At 50.4% G+C, this 20,038-nt stretch overlaps 1 protein-coding gene across 1 annotated transcript in view; it reads left to right on the plus strand.

The window, feature by feature from the left end:
- Positions 1 to 20,038, plus strand: part of ADCY1 (adenylate cyclase 1) — a 127,194-nt gene that overhangs the window by 102,909 nt on the left and 4,247 nt on the right. The window contains exons 15-19 of the mRNA XM_007447025.1: positions 9,227 to 9,343; positions 10,110 to 10,256; positions 10,933 to 11,031; positions 16,098 to 16,212; positions 18,299 to 18,423. Of these exons, the coding sequence (XP_007447087.1) occupies positions 9,227 to 9,343; positions 10,110 to 10,256; positions 10,933 to 11,031; positions 16,098 to 16,212; positions 18,299 to 18,423 (603 nt within the window). The remainder of the gene's footprint in view (positions 1 to 9,226; positions 9,344 to 10,109; positions 10,257 to 10,932; positions 11,032 to 16,097; positions 16,213 to 18,298; positions 18,424 to 20,038) is intronic.

Consider the following 20,038-nt stretch of genomic DNA (forward strand, 5'->3'; position numbering starts at 1 on the left):
AGGCCCCAGGGGATTGGATGATGCCCACCCACATTGGAGCGGGCCACCTCCTCCCGCAGTCAAACTATTCAGAGCTAATCTCTCCTTCAGACACACTCAGAAGGGATGCTCACCAGCTATCCGGGCGCCCTGTGGCCCAGTCAGGTTGACACATACAATTAGCCATTGCAGTGAGGAATGATTACACTTCCCTTCCCAGCAGGCTTGGCGCACAGTAGGTGCAGACACTGTGTTACGTCTGACAGGCTGTAGGCCCCACTGGGCTCTCTCTGGAGCCACTGCTGGGTGTTCTCCCTGTGGGAAGGAGGGGCAGGGATGGGGGATGGGAGGACTGGCTGTGATGGGGGCAGAAGGCAGCGGCCACTCCAGTGGAAACTACTGTTCACCCTCTAGTTTAATTAACCTGGGAAAGACAGATACTACTTAAACAGGTTGCTGTCTGCACACCAGGGCAGGTTGTAGTCAAGATCATGAGGAATCATTCCATTACTCTAGGAAAACAAAAGAAAGAAAATGCGCGTGCGTGTGTGTGTGTGTGTGTGTGTGTGTATCTGTCTGTGCACACACGGATATGCTAGGTGAAAAGCATGGCTTATTTATTCCTTTTTATACAGCAGCTTTACTGAGGTGTAATTCACATCCCACGTGGTTCACGCACCCATATAAAGTATACAATTCAGTGGTTTTCAGTATATTCACAGCATTGTGCAACCAACACCACAGTCAGTTTTAGTACATTTTTATGCTGCCCAAGGAATCCCCATAACCATTAGTGGTCGCTCCCTATTTCTAGCCACCCCCCCAGCCCTGAGCCACCACTCATCTACTTTCTGTCCCTGTGGATTTGCCTGTTTCTTTATTCTTCAGCCTGTACTCTTAAGTCAGTGCCTGTTCTGGACACACTGACTCCCTGTGTGCGGCCAGTGGGAGCCCTGAGCCAGCCCTTGCTGGGACAGACCCCTGATTCGCAGGGGCCTGTGGCCCAGCCCTATCTTCACTCCATACCTGGATTCCAGGTGGGCAGGAGGCCGCTGAGATCTGAGCCCCCCGGCTCCCTCTGCACAGGCAGGGACCCCCCAGGTGGGCTCTCTGGAGAGCACTGGCCCCAGTTCCTGTGCAGCTTGGGCAGGGCCCCTGGTGAGGTCGTAACGGGGGGAATCCACCTGATTCTGGCTCACCCCTCTCCTCGGGCGGCTCAGGCTGCCACCTTCACCGGTGCCAGATCCAGGCTGCAGCCCCACCGACATGTGCACACGATGCCCAGCCAGGCTTCTGGGAAGAGCCTGGGCTTCTCTGGGCCTCTTGGACGCTTGAGACTCAACCCTGGGAGGGTGAGGGGTTGGAGTTGAGGAAAGGGGACAAGGTGTGTCCCAGGAGGGGGAACTTCACAGAGACCCCAGGAGGAAAGGGTGGCGGGGAGACCATTGAGGGGTCAGAGCCCCCTGTTCTCTGTGGGCAGGGCTGACCGCTGGCCCCAAAGCCAGGGTGGCAGGATCCCATCCCTGTCTCTGGAAGGTGGCCTGGCGATGGAGTGTGATGGAGCAGGGGCAGGGGGAGGCACCCCGTGGTGGGGACCCCACAGTCACAGGGACCACCAGGGGGGCAACTTGGAAGTGGCCCTATAGAGCCCGGGCATGGTTGGCCATCAGGCGCGGGGGTTGAGGTAGAGGTGGGTGTGGTCTCAGGCATGTAGCACTCAGTCTGGGCAGAGGGCAGAGGGCACGCTCCAGACCAATGAGGTCAAGAGAGCTAATGGCACTTGGACCATCTGAAAGGTGGGGCAGGGATAGGACAACCCCAGGCTGGTGCAGTGCCCAGGGCACCACAGTGGAAGGGGTCCTCAGAACCGGGGGCAATTTGGGCCACCAGACAGGATTCACGACCTTCAGCCAAGGGACACAGCCAGCCCACAGTGACCATGCTGGGAGGGACCCAGCCACGCTCTCCTGCCTCCCTCCCAGCCCCTACTGATGTTCCCACCAGCCGAGCCCAGCCGGAAGCCAGCGGCAAGGGGGCCTGTAGGTAGAGCCCTCTGGGTGGGTCCTGGGTCAGCACAGATGCCAGGGGAAGAGGCCAGCGCACACCATTCCTGGAAAGGAGATCTGGCTGCTGCAGTTTGCCAAAGCCGTGCCAGGTAAGGGAGGACGGCCTCTTTGTGGTGGGCTGTGCCGCTGAACTTGGTCTTGTCTGGCTCCGGCTGGGTATCCAGGGTGACCAGGCTGGCTGGTCCCCGAGATGTGTCTACTCGCCATCCTCTGGGCCCTCTGGTTTAAGATCTTTCAGTTATGAGTAGCTACTCAGAGCTAGAGAAGAACGGGCTTAGGATGAGCCAGGAAGAGCTGGACCGGCTTGGGGGTGTGGGAGATGGGGTTTCCCACTCGTTGACTGGGTGCCCGTTCTGGACCTCACGCTCAGAGAGTGGGATTGAGGCCCTGGCTGTCGGCTCCCCCAACCGGGGACCCCTTCCCCAAGGCAGGCAGGCAGTTTCTCTCATCTGGATTGGCAAGAGCTGTTCTTGGCATTGGTGTCCCCTTAAATGTTACTAAGGCCAGTGGTTGACCCTGTCCTGGGGTCCTCTGCCAGCGATACCCCTTGCACACCTGGCCCCACCGTGAAGAGTGCTTTCCAGGGAGTCTGGTGCAGGAGAGAACCTCTGTGTCATGGGGGAAGGGTTGCCTACATGGAACACACAGACATATTTTTCTAACGATGTGTAACAAGAAAGGCCTCGCTTTCCTGTAAACACAGCAAAACAAGGAAATTTCTAGACTTTGTCCATTTGTCCTCTGGATATTTAAGCATGTCATGCAGAGGCACATCAGAGTTGCAAAACTGCCAGATCAAAGACTCAGTGGGTTAATTATTTATTGAGACCCAGCTGGTTCTATAAACCTAAATAAACAGATGGGCTTTTCCTTCCTGATAACTTCCTCAGCCTCTTAATCTGTAACTATCGGAATGCCTTTGCTCCAGTGATTTTTTTCTTTGAACTCAGTAGATAATCATGATGACACTTATAATTTTGATTATGATAAAAATTTCTCTCTCTACAATGAATGCCTATTCCGAGGGTAATTCCCACTTGTGCAGCTGCCATTCTCAGCACTCGGTGGCCGGGGGCAGCTCAGGCATGGAGTTCCCAGTGGCTGGGCTGAGCTGAGGCCTGCTGCAGCTCCTTCTCCAGTCACTTCCCAGGCCTCCTTTCGCCATACGTGTGACAGGCCCACAGCCTGACTGGGCCCCCTAGTTGGTGACATTAGCCTCTAAAGATAATACCTGATAGAATCTTGGAGATCTTGGAGGAGTTAGCCAGGGAGAGGTTCTGTCGCTGTTGGATGGTGTTTTATATATGTCAGTTAAGTCAGGTTCTGATTTTCTCTCTAGTCATTCTATCAAGTTTTGAGAGAATGGTGTTGGAATTTCTAACTACAACTGTGGATAGAACTTGTTGCAGTTCTATCAGTTTTTGTTTTATGTATTTTGATGATCTGTTATTAGGTGCATAAATATTTAGGATTATGTCCTGTTGATAAATTGAAACCTTTTTCCTCTGATCAACAAAAAGGCGCTCTTCGGGCTTCCCTGGTGGCGCAGTGGTTGAGAGTCCGCCTGCCGATGCAGGGGACACGGGTTTATGCCCCGGTCCGCGAAGATCCCACATGCCGTGGAGCGGCTGGGCCCGTGAGCCATGGCCGCTGCGCCTGCGCGTCCGGAACCTGTGCTCCGCAGCGGGAGAGGCCACAATGGTGAGAGGCCCACGTACTGAAAAAAAAAAAAAAAAAAAAAAAAAAAAAAAAAAAAAAACTCTTGATTGTATACCTGTGGGCTAAACCCAAAAACTCCAAATAAATATCGATCCCTAAAAAAAAGACCTTTTTCCAGGTAATATGCTTGGCTCTGCAGTCTACTTTGTCTGATATTAATATAGGTAATCCAGCTCTCTTGTTATATGTTTTTCCATCATTTTACTTTTAACCTATTTGTATCTTTTTATTTAAAGTGGATTTCATATAAGCAACATACAATTGGATCTTGCCTTTTAATCGAGCTCTTCCATTTACAATTAATGTGATTATTGATGTGGTTGGATTTTAATCTTTAATCTTCCATGTTGCTGTTTCCTGTTTGTCCCATCTGTGCTTTGTTTTCATTTTCCTCTTTTTCTCTTTTAGGTTAATTAAATATTTCTATTATTCCACTTGATCTCCCTCTTTTCTTATTAGCTCTAACTCTTTGTTGTATTTTTTTAATGGATACTTATCATAGCTTGTCTTCAAGTGGTGTTATACTACCCCACGTGTAGTATAAGAACCATAACAACAGTATGTACGTCGGTTTCTTCCGTCCTGGGGATTTTGCCATTGACATCATCATAGATTTTATTTGTACATATATTATAACCCCCCAAATATATTATTATTTCCATCATAAACATTAAAGTCTATTTTAAAGATATGTTATAATGAGAAAGAGTATTTTTTGTTTACCCACATAGTTATGATTTCTGGTGCTTTTCATTCTTCTGTGCAGATCCAGGCTTCTGTCTGTTGTCATCTTCCTTCTGCCTGAAGGACCCACTTTAATGTTTCTGGCAAGTCTGTTGGCGATGAATTCTCTCACCTCTTGCGTGTCTGAAAACCTCTTCATTTTGCCTTTGTGGTTGAAAGATACTTTTGCTGGGTATAGGATTCTGAGTTCATGATCTTTTTTTCTTTTCAGTGCGCTAAAGATGTTCCGCCACCTTTCGTCTGGCATTGCTTTTAACGATAAGTCTGCTATCATCTTTATCTCTGTTCCTCTGACCCCACCTCCCCTCGTGTTTCACCCTCTTGACAGTGGGTTGGGGGCTTCTCTGGATGCCTGTGCCCCCGTGTGGCCTGACCAGCCAGGTCCACCCTGAATCTCCGCACTTGTCCCCTCTGCAGGGCAGCTGCTCTCTATGGAGACAAGCACCATCATTGATCACCTGCCCAGCTGATGCAGCTGTTGATGCACATGTCTCACACAGTGCCTTTTCCTCAAGTGAGACTAAATTATCAAAGGGAGGCAACTAGGAATGATTCAGTTCAAGAGTTAGAGATGAAGTCCTTCTCACCTGGGGACTGATGACCCTCTGTCTCAGCTGCTCTGTGTGCTTTGGAGAGGTCCTTTCCCTTTCTGTGCTTCCCCAGGAGGAGGTGGTTCTCAGAGCCTGGGTGTCCCGAAGAGGGGTGTGTGTACCCCAGAAGGCAAGTGAGATAGCACAGTGGGGTTTTGGAAGAAGACATCATGATGGTTAGCTTATGTGTGAACTTGGCTGGATCACGAGGTGCCTAGTTATTTGGCCAAAGGTTTTTCTGCGTACGTCTGGAAGGGTATCTCTAGATGAGATTAGCATTTGAATCTGGGTTCAGTAGAACAGATTCCCCCTCCTAATGTGGTGGGCCTCATCCAATCCATTGAGGGAGGCCTGAATAGAACAGAAAGGTGGAGGAAGGGAGAATTGGAGCCCCTCTCGCCTGACTACACGATCTGGGACATCGTCTCTGCCCTTAGCACCCCGGATCTCAGACCTTCAGGAGTTACACCACCAGGTCTTCTGGGTCTCCAGTTTGCAGACAGCAGATGGTGGGACTTCTCAGCCTCCATAATCATGAGAGCCACCTCCTCCTCATAAATCTCTTCCTGTATGTCTATATCTGCCCTATTGTTTCTGTTTCTCTGGGGAACACTGTGTAACAACATCAGAAGTTCTGTTTATAGTGAGCGAATCTGAAAATTAAGAAACATGCTTTCCTCATTGAAGAATGAGCTGGCTGGCTTGATCTCAGTCTGGCCAGATGTCACTTCTAGGACACAGGCAGGGACATCACTGCCCAGGCATAGCGAGGCCGGTGCCACCCTCACTCAATTGCTCATTTTTAGCGAGCTGTCCTTAACTCCAGCTGCTGGGTCAGGGTCTGCTGGTTCGGCTGGTTAGACCGAAAGCTTCACAGCCCCTCATAGGGGTCACACCGAGAGTCACAGGGCACAGCGGCTCACCGATCATCTGCTGGGAGTTGTCAGGTTGTGCTATATTTTTGTTTTGCTCTGTTCTGTTTACCAAAAGATAGTGATCCCAGGCTGGGTGCCCTTCTGAGATGCTGTGTAGCTGTCTGTAAGTGTCCCTTGGTAATTAATTTCTGGAAGGTAAGCTCCCATAATCTGTCCTATAGAGTCAGGGGTCAGATTTTTGACACGTGAGAAGGAATGTGCTTTTTTAATTTAATTCTTTAATTTTTAATTTTGTTGTTGTAGTTGATTTACCATGCTGTATTAGTTTCAGGTTGGTTATCTATTTTATATATAGTACTGTGTATATGTTAATCCCAAACTCCTAATTTATCCCCCTTCCTCTTCCCCTTTGATAACTAAGGAAACTATGCTATAGAAAAAACTTTTTTTTTTTTTTTTTTTTTTTTGCGGTATGCGGGCCTCTCACTGCTGTGGCCTCTCCCGTTGCGGAGCACAGGCTCTGGACGCGCAGGCTCAGCTGCCATGGCTCACGGGCCCAGCTGCTCCGCGGCATGTGGGATCTTCCCGGACCGGGGCACGAACCCGTGTCCCCTGCATCGGCAGGCGGACCCTCAACCACTGCGCCACCAGGGAAGCCCGAGAAAACATTTTGAAAATGGATGTCGTATGATTTTGTTTACAGGAATAATGTATATTACCCACAGCTCTTTCTTATGAATACTTCCTGGCTGGTTGGAAAGTCTTACAAAAAGAGAACTTCAGTGGATTTTCATCTTATTTGTGAAAAATATAACAATCCAACTTCTTTTGCTTAGTTTGTGAGAAGATAGACATTTATCAGTCAGATTTCAACAAAAACGTTCACATCCGTGGATGGATTAAAAAATAGTTGATTATTTAGAAAGAGAGCTAACCTGATAGCCCATAAATCTGAGTCAACTGTAAATAAATTGAAATAAACCGAAATTAGAACGAAAGCTTTTCAACACACAAAGTGATCAATCAAAATTTTTTTAAAAGTTGAAACATATTCAGTTACACTGCATTCATTAAAATACTGTTAACGTTAATATTTTGGAGAGAGCAAAAATTTTTGTGCCATTAATAAATTTCTAAAAACCTGTTAGTTAAAAAATATTATTTACTTTCTCTTTACCTCATCTTTCAAAAAACTTTCTTTTGTGTATCATTGCACACGTGTTAACAGGAAATTAATTATATGTGTCTTAGGAGAGGTTCCCGTTTCCCTTGTGAGGCCTTTCTTCCCCACACGGCTGTGTCTGCTGATACCCATCTCAGCCTCTGTCCACAGCCACAGCCCTGTCTGCAGGGTCCATGCTTGTCTGAGCCGGATCCTGGGGCTCCTGGGCTCCTTCTCCTGTCCTCACCTGCAGCATGTCTACCCGCTTTAAGGGGCAGGATGAAACCTGTCGTGCATCAGCCTCGTTGCTAACTAACGGCTCCTGTGGACCACACATCTTGTTTTCCCAGAACACGCCCTAGAGGAGGCCTGGGACTCCTGGCTGGGCCCCCTTCCTCCTGGTAGCTGTGGCCTGAGGCCTCCTCACATCCACCTTTGGGGGTCTCACATGGTTGCTTTTAACTGGTGGAATCACTGCATGAAATCCAGCAGCGTGTAGCCGACCACTTCAACTGTTATTATAATAACAACACCAAAAATAGTTGACACTCTTCAAGGCTTACGAGCTAGCACGCGCCCTCCTAACCCCTTGATAGGTAGGAATGGTGCCTCTATGAACGGGTGTTTCATTTTATGACGAGGTAATTGGAGCTCCGTACCCAGCCACTTGAACCAGGGTGTGCTGCCCTCCACGGTGTGGGTTTTGGTGGCAGCCACAGGCCATCAACACGGCATGCCTGTGACATTGTGACTGCATTCAAGAGCTTGTTGCCCCTGTAATGCTGATGTAAGGTCTCCCCCAGTTGAGCTCCTTCCCTGGCTACGGCCAGGTGCCAGATGTGGAAGTGGGGGACAGTGACCGACAGTGATCCAGTGGCCTCCATTTCTGAGGTCTGGCACCTGACCTTAGGCTGCCCTCAGCACTTTGCCATCATCGCCTCTTGAGCCCTCATGGTGGCCAATGAGTGTGGCCATCACCACTCGTTGCATTAGTCTCTTAGGGCCCTGGAGCTAAGAGGCCAGCCAGCTGGGACCCGTACCGCACCTGCCATCTGCTCTGCCGCGTCCCCCAGTCGGACCCGCCGGCTTCTACCCTCTGCTCCACCGGGTCTGCCCCCCTGGCCCCTGCAGCTTTCTGCTTGTCTCAGCGCCCAGAGACATGTGAGTCCTGCTGAAAGCCAAGAGATTCTAGGACACAGGAGCTTAGAGAGGGTCCACCACTGGCTTTGGACATTCCCAGTGAGGCTGGCAGTGCTCTGGAGGCACATCGGAGGCTGCTGGAGGCCTGGTGTGTCCTGGAAGTGGGCACGTGCCCCACAGAGGGCTGCTTCAGGCCTCTGGCCCCCAGAAGATGGCTGGGGGTAGACCCTGGAAATTGGGGCCAGGCCCCTTATTGTCTGTCCTTTGGAAGCTCTAGCTGAACCGGGTGGTGACTAGTCCAGAACTGCGTGGATCCTCTGGGCCCCTAATGTTGATCTAGTCACTACCTGGAGGGGGCGTGGAGATGAGCCTGGTGGAGACCATTGGCATACTTGGCATTTAGCTTGGATAGCAGAGAGAAGCATGCGTTACAGGTGTAATGATTCAGAGCTCTCATTAAAGAGGGTAAGGCAGACGTTTTTCGGGAGCGTCGCGTCAGGCGTAGGGACCAACCACTGCAGCGGAAGAGAGAGCGGGCTCAACCCAAAATAGAGGGCGGGCAAGTGGGGCTTTGTAGCCAAGGGGCAGGGTGGGGGGCGGTGGATGGAAAACTCCCAAAGGAGGCATCCAGGGCGAGGGGGCTTCCGGCTAAACTGACCTAACAGGATCCCTGCTGAGAGCAGGCCAAGGTGATTCGACATCACCTGGCGGGGCTCAGAGATGAGGAACGCGATCAGATATCCGGGGTGATCGGAGGTCAAGGGTGGGGCGTCCGGTTAAACTGACTAAGCAGGGCTCTTGCTCGAACTGGGCGATGCGGAGATGAGCGTGGATGCCCCGACGTCAGGGCCCATTTGGGAAGAGCATCCAGAGTCTGGTCCAGGCGGGTAGTGGAGCAAGCAGGGGAGCATGAGTGGGCGGGCCAGTGGCTAACGGAGGACCACTCCCCAGGCAGAGGAGGAGAGGGGCGACATGGAGAGGGTGAAGCTGGACAACAAGAGGATTCTCTTCAACCTCCTGCCGGCCCACGTCGCCCAGCACTTCCTCATGTCCAACCCCCGAAACATGGTGAGCACCGAGGTGGAGAGGCCCCTCGGCCACCCCAAGGGCAGGGTGGGAACTAGACCATCTGAGGCCCCTGGGCCATGGGGGTGACAGGTGCCCAGAGCTAGCGTGCCCTTCCCTTTGATCCTGGGAGAGAGCACAGCATCCACCGTCCCCACAGGCAAGGCGAGTTGGCTTCAGTAAACTGCACACGAGGCTGGGAAGCGCCGTTTCAAGGCCCGCACGTCCTGGGTGGCCCCCTAGAAACTGCCTCACCCACCCGTAGGGCTGGCAGTTCACTCCCTTCTCTGTGCTCAGAGCTGTCTGGGTTGCTCAGAACATCCTAGTGGCTGCGACCTACTGCAGTAAAGCTCTGGAACCACCCAGTCAGCATAGGGCAGGGCTTACAAAAGCCGACTCAAAAATAAAGAGGCTCAGGCTGGCCTTTTAGGTCCTAAAGGCACAGACCCCCACGCGTAGCTTGACTAGCTTTGGCCTGAAATAGCTCCAGGGCTCATGTTTTCATCCCACTGGGCTGGGGGCGTCCAGAGCTGGTTGTGCATCCTCCCCTGGTGCCTCCCCCGCTTGCTGGGGGCTCTGCACCCACCTGTGAGCTGAATTACCTTGTGTGGGCCCAGATCCTCCGAGCCCCCTCCTCGTGTGGCACGGGGTGCCGGCGCGTCCTGGCAGCCACGCCTCAGGACTGGTCCGTGGGCCCTGCTCCCAGCGCCAGCCCCTGAATGCTGCTCTGGCTGCCTCTGCAGCGCCTGACCCAACCTTTGATCCCCAGGACCTGTACTACCAGTCGTACTCGCAGGTGGGGGTCATGTTCGCCTCCATCCCCAACTTCAATGACTTCTACATCGAGCTGGATGGCAACAACATGGGCGTGGAGTGTCTGCGCCTACTCAACGAGATCATCGCCGACTTTGACGAGGTAAGGGCCGCCCCACAGTCCTGACCCCCTTGGGCCCGGGCCGTCCTGGTGCCCCTCCTCCAACCGAGTCCTGAATTGTGTCCACCGATGTAGCATGTGCTCTGTGGCTGGCAGGGGGCCAGGGGGAGCACGTGCCTTTTGTCTCCTTGGGAATCCCAACCAACCGTGACAGTTGAGGAAGGAAATTGGCCTTAGGGTATGGGGAGGGCGGGTGCTGGCGTCTGTGCCCTGCCTTATGAATGTCGAGCTCAGGTGGGCGGCTTCACCTGCAGGTTGGGGGGGGGGAATCCCTTTAGAACTGGTGCATTTGGATGAGGTTGAAATGGTTCAGTCAGGGTGTCAGTCTCAGAGTCCACATAACTACTCTGTAGCTAACATTAGGGATGGAGAAAGTTCTATCGGCCCGTCTGCCCCCTGGGTGGTTGTGAGCTCAGCTGCTGGAGGACGGGGGTGTATTCCGTATGGTTCGTCCTTGGCGCCTCTTTTAAGTACCTTTGCTGGAGCCCCTGAGGCCTGCGTCTCTCGGTTCAGCCCCAGAACTTGTCTCATGCCTGCATGAAGAAGACACGCTGCTTTCCAGAACGTGCCTGTCTGCGGTTGCTCCTGGCGGCTGTGCGCCGCCGTGACTTTTATAAGATGTTATGTAACGTTTCACAGTTTTGTGTTTCAAACAAAGCTCATGGACAGAGACTTTTACAAGGACCTGGAGAAGATCAAGACCATCGGAAGCACCTACATGGCTGCCGTGGGGCTGGCGCCCGCGGCCGGGACCAAGGTGAGCGCAGGTCGACAGGTGGGCCCTGCTCAGGGGCTGGGCCCCGGCTCTGCCCCCAGCTGCCCAGGGACCATGGGCAGGCCCCCCACTGTGGGCCTCAGTTTGCCCTCTGCACTGGATTAGGGCAGCAGCCCGCAGGCTGTCTTGTCAGTGGCCAGTTCTCTGCAGTCACAACCTTCTGGGGAGGGTCAACACGGAAGGCCGCGCACAAGAGCTACGTCCAGCCCTGCCCCCTCCCTACCACCCTGGCCCCATCCTGGCAGCCTGGCACCACTGAGTGTTCCCCTTTCCCAGTTCAGGATTGTGAATAGAGTCCTCAGGTTGCCCCTATAAAAAAGGCAGAAAAAGAGAGGAAGACGTAAAAAAAAAAAAAAAAAAAAAAAAGTGTCATGAATAGAAAGCAATTATACATATGATAGATGCTAATCTAACAATATCAATAATCACCGTAAATGTGAATGGTCTACATGCACCAATTAAAAAACAGCAACTAACAGAGTGGCTAAAAAACAAGACCCAGCTAGGTTTTCTGCAAGAAACACACTTTAAATATAAAGTCACAGATACATTAAAAAAATAAAAGGATGTAGAAAGAGATACCATGCTAGCACTGTTAAAAGCTCAAGTAGCTATCTTAATTTCAGACAAAGCAAATTACAGATCAAGGAAAATTATCAGGGATGGAGAGGTACATTATAAAGGAGTTAATTCTCCAAGAATACGTAACCATCTTTGATATTTATGCACTTAACAACAGGGGGCGAAAACTGATGGAACTGCAGGGAGAAATAGATGAATCCACTATGTTTTTTTTTTTTTTTTTGTGGTACGCGGGCCTCTCACTGTTGTGGCCTCTCCCGTTGTGGAGCACAGACTCAGCGGCCATGGCTCACGGGCCCAGCCGCTCCGCGGCATGTGGGATCTTCCCGGACCAGGGCACGAACCCGTGTGCCCTGCATTGGCAGGCGGACTCTCAGCCACTGCGCCACCAGGGAAGCCCGAATCCACTATTTTTGTTGGAGACTTTAGTACCCTGCTATCAGTAATCGGTAGATCCAGTTGGCTGGAAATCTGTAAAGAGAGCTGAACTGAACAGCATCGTCAATCACCTGGATGTAATTAACATCTATAGACTCCTTCATCCAAGAACAGCACAATATACTTCTTTTGAAGCTCACATGGGACATTTACCAAGATAGGCCACATTCTGGGCCATAAAACAGAGCTTAATAAATTTAAAATAATTGAAATCATGTAAACTATATTCTTAGACTAGAGTGGAATTAAAGTAGAAATCTATTGCTGGGAGATAATTGGAAAATTCCAAAATACTTGGAGATGGAGCAGTACTCTTCTGAGTGATACAAAGGAGAAATAAAAACAAAAATCTCAAGAGAAGTTGAAAAATATTTTGAACTAAATGAAAATAAAAATATAACTTATCAAAATTTGTGGGGTGCAGGAAAAGCAGTGCTTAGAGAGAGATTTATGTCATTGATTTCATACATTAGAAAAGAAGACCAATCCAAAATCAGTAAGCTTCCACCTTAGAAAAGTAGAGAAAGTAGAGCAGTATAAACCTAAATCAACAGAATAAAAGACATAATAAAAATCAGAGCACAAATCAATGAAATCAAAGACCAGAAATCAAAGGAAATCAATGAAACCAAAAGTTGGCTCTTTGAAAAGATCAATAAAATTGATCACCTCTAGCCATGCTAACCAAGAAAAAGGGAGAAGACACAAATTACTAATATTAGAAACAAAAGAGGGGCCATTTCCACTGAACCAACGGACATTTAAAAGATGTTAAGGGGCTTCCCTGCTGGCGCAGTGGTTGAGAGTCCGCCTGCCGATGCGGGGGACATGGGTTCGTGCCCCGGTCCGGGAAGATCCCACATGCCGCGGAGCGGCTGGGCCCGGGAGCCGTGGCCGCTGAGCCTGCGCGTCCGGAGCCTGTGCTCTGCGACGGGAGAGGCCACAACAGTGAGAGGCCCGCGTACCGCAAAATTGCCTAGGTTCAAATTACAGTCCCATTATTACCAGGTGTGTGACTTTGGGCAATTTGTCTCACTTCCCCAAACCTCAGTTTCATCATGAGGAAAAAAAAAGAAAAAAAGATGTTAAAGTATATTGTGGACAACTCTATGGTGCTACACTGGAGGTCCTGGCCAGTCCAATAAGGGAAGAAAAGTAAACAGAAGAGTTATGAATTGCAAAAGTAGGAACAAAACCATCATTCTCAAATTGCTCACGTGTTTAGAATATACAGTGCTAAAATATTTACATATAAACTGATAGAATTTTTAAGTGACGTTACCAAACTTGCTGGATATAAGATCAACATAGACATTTCTATTTTATCGCTGTATCTTGACTACAGACAATTATAAAATCAAACATTTTAAAAGTTACTGTTTCCAACTGGTATAAAAGTATAACTATGTGCCCACAAATTTGGTAACTTAGGTGAAATGGACCAATTCTTTGAAAGACACAATCTGCTAAAACTCACATAAGAAAAATAGATAATCTGGGTAGGTCTATATCTATATTAAAAATTGAACCAGTAATTAATAACCTTCCAAAACAGAAAGCACTGGGCCCAGTGCTTACTTAGATCAAAGATCTAAATAAGTCAAGAGATACTACATATTTCTGCATAGGAAAACTCAGTATCATTAAGATGTCAGATTCCCACTTGATCTGTAGATTTAATGCAGTCCTGATGAAAAGTGCAGCAGGTTATTATGTGATATTGACCAACTGATCCTAAGTTTACATGGAAAGACAAAAGACTGAGGGTAGTCAACACAACATAGCAGAAGCAGGACAAAGTTAGAGGACTGACACCACCAGAAATCAAGACCTGCTATAGGGCTGCAGTAATCAATACAGTATGGTTTTGGCAAAAGGGGGGTAGTCAAATAAACCAGTGGAACAGAATAGAGAGCCCAGAAATAGATCCACATAAATATCGTCAACTGATCTTTGACAAATGGAGCAAAGATAGTCTTCAACAAATGGTGCTAGAAAAATTGAATATCTATCTAAATTATATTTTTTAAATGAATCTAGACACAGACCTTACACTGTTCACAAAAATTGACTCAAAATGTATCATAGGCCTAAATGTGACATGCAACACTATAAAACATCTGGAAGATAACATAGGAGAAAATCTAGGTAACCTTGGGTTTCGTGATGAGTTTTTACATACAGTACCAAAAGCACGATCTGTGAAAGAAAACACTGTTAGATTGGACTTAATTAAAATTTTAAAATTCTACTGGTGGAAAATACTATAATGAAAAGACAATCCATACACTTGGAGAAAATCTTTGCAAACCACCTATCTGTTAAAGGCTTTGTACCCGAAATATACAAAGAACTCTTAAAATTAAGAAGGCGAATAGTCCAATCAAAGTGTTCCATCAAAAGATGGGAACAGACACTTTACCAAAGAAGATATACAGATGGCAAATAAGCATATGACAAGATGCTCCATATCATATGTCATCAGGGAAATGCAAATTAAAACAACGAGATACAATTTCACACTTACTAGAGTGGCCAAAATCCAGAGCACGGACACTGCCACATGCTGGTGACGATGTGGAGCCGTAGGAACTCTCACTCATTGCTGGAGGGAATGCAAAATGGTGTAGTCACTTAGGAAGACAGTTTGAGTTCTTACAGAACTAAATGTGCTCTTACCATATGATCCAGCAATCACTCTCCTTGTTACTTATCCACAAGAGTTGAAAACTTATGTCCACACAAAAACCTGCCCAAGGATGTTCATAGCAGATTTGTTCATAATTGCAAACCTTGAAAGCAACCAGGGTGTCCTTCAATAGGTGAATGAATAAATAAACTGTAATACATCCATACAATGGAATATTATTTAGCACTAAAAAGAAATGAGCTATCAAAGCATGAAAAGACATGGAGGAACCTTAAATGCATATCATTAAGTGAAAGAAGCCAATCTGGAAAAGCTACATACCTTGTGCTTCCAACTATATGATATTCTGGAAAAGGCAAAACTACGGAGACAGTAAATAATAGTTTCCAGGGTTTGAGGGAATAGGTGGGGGATTTAGAGGACGGTGAAACTCTTCTGTATTCTACTACAATTATGGATACATGAAATTCTGCATTTTTTAAAACCCATAGAACACACAGCACATAGAGTGAACCCTAACGTAAACTGTGGACTTTAGTTAATAATAATGAATCAACGTAGGTTCGTTCAATGGTAACAAATATACCATACCCTAAAGCAAGATGTTAATAATAGGGGAAACTCTGTATGTGTGAGGGGTGGTACAGGGGTAGTATATGGGAGCTCTCTACACTTACCTGCTCAATTTACCTGTAAACCTAAAACTGTTCTTAAAAAAATTGTCAGTTAATTTTTTTTAAAAAAAGCATTAATTCCCCAACTTTGAGGACTATGAAAATATTCCTAAAAAAAGAAAAGCAAGTAACCTTGATATCATTAGAAAAAGAAAAAAAATTACAGTTGTTTTTTCACAGAAGTGAGGATCTTTCAACACAACACAATGAAAGAGACCGAATCAGTGTGAGGAAGGAGGGCTGGAACTGCTCTCTGCTGTGTGAACAGTTGACTCAGACCCCCTCTGCTCACCTTGCTTTGCTTGTTTCTGATGGGCTGGTGGCAGCATTGTCTGAGCAGCGGGACATCTGGTCTCCCAGCACAGGGTTCCCCCCGCCCCCATTCCTGCGGAAGGGCTCTGCCTGGGTTCAGATGGCCTCGGTCTCTGCCCTCAGGACTTGGGCAATAATATTCCTCCTCTGTTTCAGTCTCTTACCTGTAGAATGGGATGATAAACACACACTAGGGCAGCTGTAGTGTGCCACCAAGTCAGCCCCAGGCCCAGCCAGCAGGGCTGCTGCATGGTTGACGTGGGGGTCAAGTCCCTGATCCTGTGAGGGGTACAGGCTGGTCCACCCACCCCCGCAGGTCACTGGCTGAGTGTCCCTGGCCCCTCTGCCCTTGCACCCGTCAAACGTAATAACCCGTGTCTGCTCACGTCCAGGCTAAGAAGTGCATCTCCTCCCACCTCAGCACATTGGCAGATTTTGCCATCGAGATGTTTGACGTCCTGGATGAGATCAACTACCAGTCTTACAACGACTTTGTGCTCCGTGTTGGTACGTGGCTGCGAGCTGTCCCGTCATTCGGGCCAGCTCACCCTTCCTGCACTGGCCCCGGGAGCTGGTGGCCTGGGCTGTCCCCTGGGAGCGGAGGTCATCGGTCCAGGCTCCCTTGTCTCACAGGAAGGAGGATGGCACCACCCAGAGGAGTGCATGGGACGCAGGGACAGCTGGGTCCACCTCAGAGCTGGTTATCAGTGACTGAAGACCTGGAAGAGTCATTGTGCAGCTTAGGAAACGCAGGAGAAATCTTGATTGTCTTAGAGACTCTCAGATACACCTCTGAGTCCACACTTAGCTGGAGGAAGGTGCCCCTGTCCTCAGGTCCGAAACACTGGGGCCAAGGATGTGCAGAAGCCCAGGGTGCAGGCTCAGGCTGGGTCTTTGGTCCTCCTGGGTTCCCTGCCTTGCCTGCGAGTGAAGAGGGGAACCGCCTGGGGTCTAAGCTCCGCTCTAGCTCTTATCAGACTTGTAGGGTTTCTGTTTTCAGTCTTAAATTCACTTTTTTTCTGGGAATATAGGTTTACCAGAAAAATTTGTATTAGTCGAGGATATAGTTAAACGAGAGATGTCTTTCTTTCTCTCTCTCTCTGCCTGTCTTCCTTTCTGTCCTTCCTTCTTTTCTTTTTTTCTTTCTTTCTTTCTTTCTTTTCTCTTTCATTCTTTCTTTCCTTTTCTTTCTTTCTGCCTTTCTTCCTTCCTTCCTTCCTTTCTTTCTTTCTTTCCTTCTTTCTTTCTTTCTTTCTCTTTTTCTTTCTTTCTTTCTTTCTTTCTTTCTCTCCTTCCTTCCATCCCTCCCTCCCTCCTTCCTGCCTTCCTTCCTTCTTTCCCTCTCTCTCTCTCTCTTTCTTTCCTTCCCTCCCTCCATCCCTCCCTCCCCCTTTTCTGCCCCCCCCCAATTACCTACTAGTCCATGATATAGTTAAACACGATATTTGTGGTTGTTTTACAATTCAAATGTCTAGTGGCCTTAATGAACAGAACTTAGAGCTGGACTTGAGCATGAGGGGTGGTAGCCACCAGAGTGGGTAGAGTTCTGATGTGTTTAAACACGGTGCTGACTTAGCCCTGGTGCCCGGCCCGAGGGATGTGCTGGAGGTAGGGGCAGAGCACCCTCTGCGCCTCACCCCCGGGGTCCAGTTCTCCTCTGGGGCCGCGGGCTTGGATTAATAGACGTAAGGGTCCATCAGGGAAATTCTGTTTCTTACTCTCCTACTGAGGACCCATAGGCCAGTCGCACCTCTGTGTCCGGATGGCCAGTCACACAGGAGGCTGCATCCTGGCTCAGTCTCGTCCACATGGACTGGGGCATCCGGGGTGGCAGAAGGGGTTCCCCAGGTCCCACCAGCCATCTGGAAGTGGCCCTTTTGGGACTCCTTCCTGGGTTCCCACATCCACCTAGCCTGAGGCTCCCAGCTCAGCCCATCGAGTTCCACCCCTACCTCCCCCCAGAGATGCCAGCACCCACTGCCCCGGCTTTGGGGGGTTGACTAGGCCAGCGTCTGAAACGTTATTAACGCGCTTGGCTAAGCTCAGGAAAATCGACGCAGAGTACTGAGTCAGAAGGTATGCTGTGGTGTCAGCCCAGACCTGGCTGCAGGGGTGACTGGGGGCACTTGGGCCTGTGTCACTGTCCAGGCCAGTTGGACCCTGTGCCACATAAAGACAAGGGCGCCTCCAGTCTCCTTCAGAGCTCCCTGAAAATATGTAGTTCTGGGCCCGACACCCAGAGGAGCTGAGGGATCCCATCCAGGGAACCAGTCGAGCCACTGTACTTTCTGGGAGAGGGAGCTGGGGGCGGAGGGACACGCTGTGGCCCACAGCTTGAACCGTTAGCCATCCAATCCACAAGACACGGCACGGGGTCGCCGTTCCAGGAAATGGGACTTTTTCCCGGATCAGGGCTGCTTCCTGACAGCGTGGCTTGCAAGCAGAGCCTGGGAGCTGCCCCTCGGCGATGCTCCGGGGTCCCTGCTTTGGGGAGGGGCATTGCACTGCGTGATCCCAGGGATCCGTGACCTCACACGGGGCTGCTCCTCCCTTTGGATGCCTCCCCACTGATGCCCCGCGCGGCTGTTTCCAGGCATCAACGTTGGCCCCGTGGTGGCTGGAGTGATCGGGGCTCGCAGGCCGCAGTACGACATCTGGGGAAATACGGTCAACGTGGCCAGTCGGATGGACAGCACCGGCGTCCAGGGCAGAATCCAGGTCAGTTCACTCGGAAGTCCCCGAGGCACAGGTGCCCATCCTGCCAGCGGGAGGCTGAGGTGGAAGGGGCAAGGGTTGGGCCGGGGCGGCCGCCCAGCCCCGCAGCCTGCGTCCTCCCGTCCTGGTCTGCCTCTTCTGGGTAGGGACATGGAGCCGTGAGGCTCAGTGTGTCTGCAGCCTTGGAGGTTGGCCTCTGTGTGGCCAGGCGCAGAGATGGGGATGGTGAGTGATGGCGCCCTAGAAGGGAAGGGACTGCCTCACCGTTTGAAGGGCAGGTGCTGTGGGGCCCGCTGACCTGAGAACCTGCGGGCGCTCACTTGGGATGCGAAGCAGGTGCTCTGGCACTGGCTGGAACTGAAGGTGTAAGAGACAGTGGCCCCTGCGCTTTGTGGTATGTGGCCGTGTGTTTCCACTCTCGGGATTTCCCTTGGAACAAACATGCAAGCGTGGGTCACATGGAGGGAAGGAGCCTGTCCCCCGTGTGTGGCTTCAGTTGGCCTCTGGGGGCCTGGATGGATGGGGCAGAGAACGCAGCGCCGGGTGACTAGAGCCACTGCCCTCCTGCTGTGGCCTGGCCTTGAGGTAGTCACCACCTGGCAACCAGTTAGCACTGGTCCTTTACTTGATCACAAAGTCTCACTCGGTCCTCCGTAGACCCTGCGAGACACGTGCATTCACCCCAGGTTTTGAGACAGGCACTGGGGTGCGGCCCCTGCAGGATGCGGTTCCAATGAGAAGGTTGCCCGCCTGGGGCCCTCTCGCGTCATACCTGTTCAGTTCCCGGGGCACCCGCCTGCATTCATCGGGTGCTAACCCTCGGACAGGTACCTTGGTGGGTCCCTTGGATCCGTCAGCTTAAAAGACAGGCACCAAAATCTTCCTGGGGCTCTCCTGCTCAGAACACAGGCGGGATCTGCATGCAGCATCTCTGCATCTCTGCATTCTTTCCCTTAAACTTTTCTCACGGTGGTGGAATACACATATCGTAAAGCAGACCATCTTAGCTGCTTTTAAGTGCACAGCTCAGGGGCGTTAAGTGCGTCCACGTTGTTGTACGGCCGTCCATCCCAGGACACCGTGTTCCTTTTCTAAGAGGATCTTTCACCTATGTTTCTCGCAGCCTTCCCCAGGAGCTGGTCATGCCCCAGGGGACAGCTGGCGGGAGCCCCCTCCACTCTCCAGCCTGGCTGCTGTCCAGTGCCAACATTACATCTCTAAGTTTGTAACATCCGATCTGCATCGGCCACCCCTCTGCTCAGAACTGTCCCTGCTCCCTCTGGCCTCCTGTGAGGGTTGTTTGCCATGGCAGGGACTCCGGCACGCCATCCAGCCTCTGCTGGCTGCTGGGCTGCCCGGTGATATCTGTGTCTGGACTCCCGCAGGGCAAAGTTCCTCGGCCTGGACCTCCTGGAGGACCCGCACCGCAGGAGGTCTTAGGAGACCAGGCCCCTCTCCTCCTGCCCTTCGGCTCAGGTGGCAGCACCCCATGCACTTGGGACAGGGCAGGACAAAAGCAGGGCTCTGGTGACATTTGTCAACCTGGGTAAGACCTGCAGTCCCTCCATCTGGTGGCCCACGTGACCTGGCCTGGCCGCTTGGCCACCCCCTTGGCCGG

The sequence above is a fragment of the Lipotes vexillifer genome, unplaced genomic scaffold (assembly GCF_000442215.2).
Source record: "Lipotes vexillifer unplaced genomic scaffold, Lipotes_vexillifer_v1.1 scaffold1359, whole genome shotgun sequence".
NCBI lineage: Eukaryota > Metazoa > Chordata > Mammalia > Artiodactyla > Lipotidae > Lipotes > Lipotes vexillifer.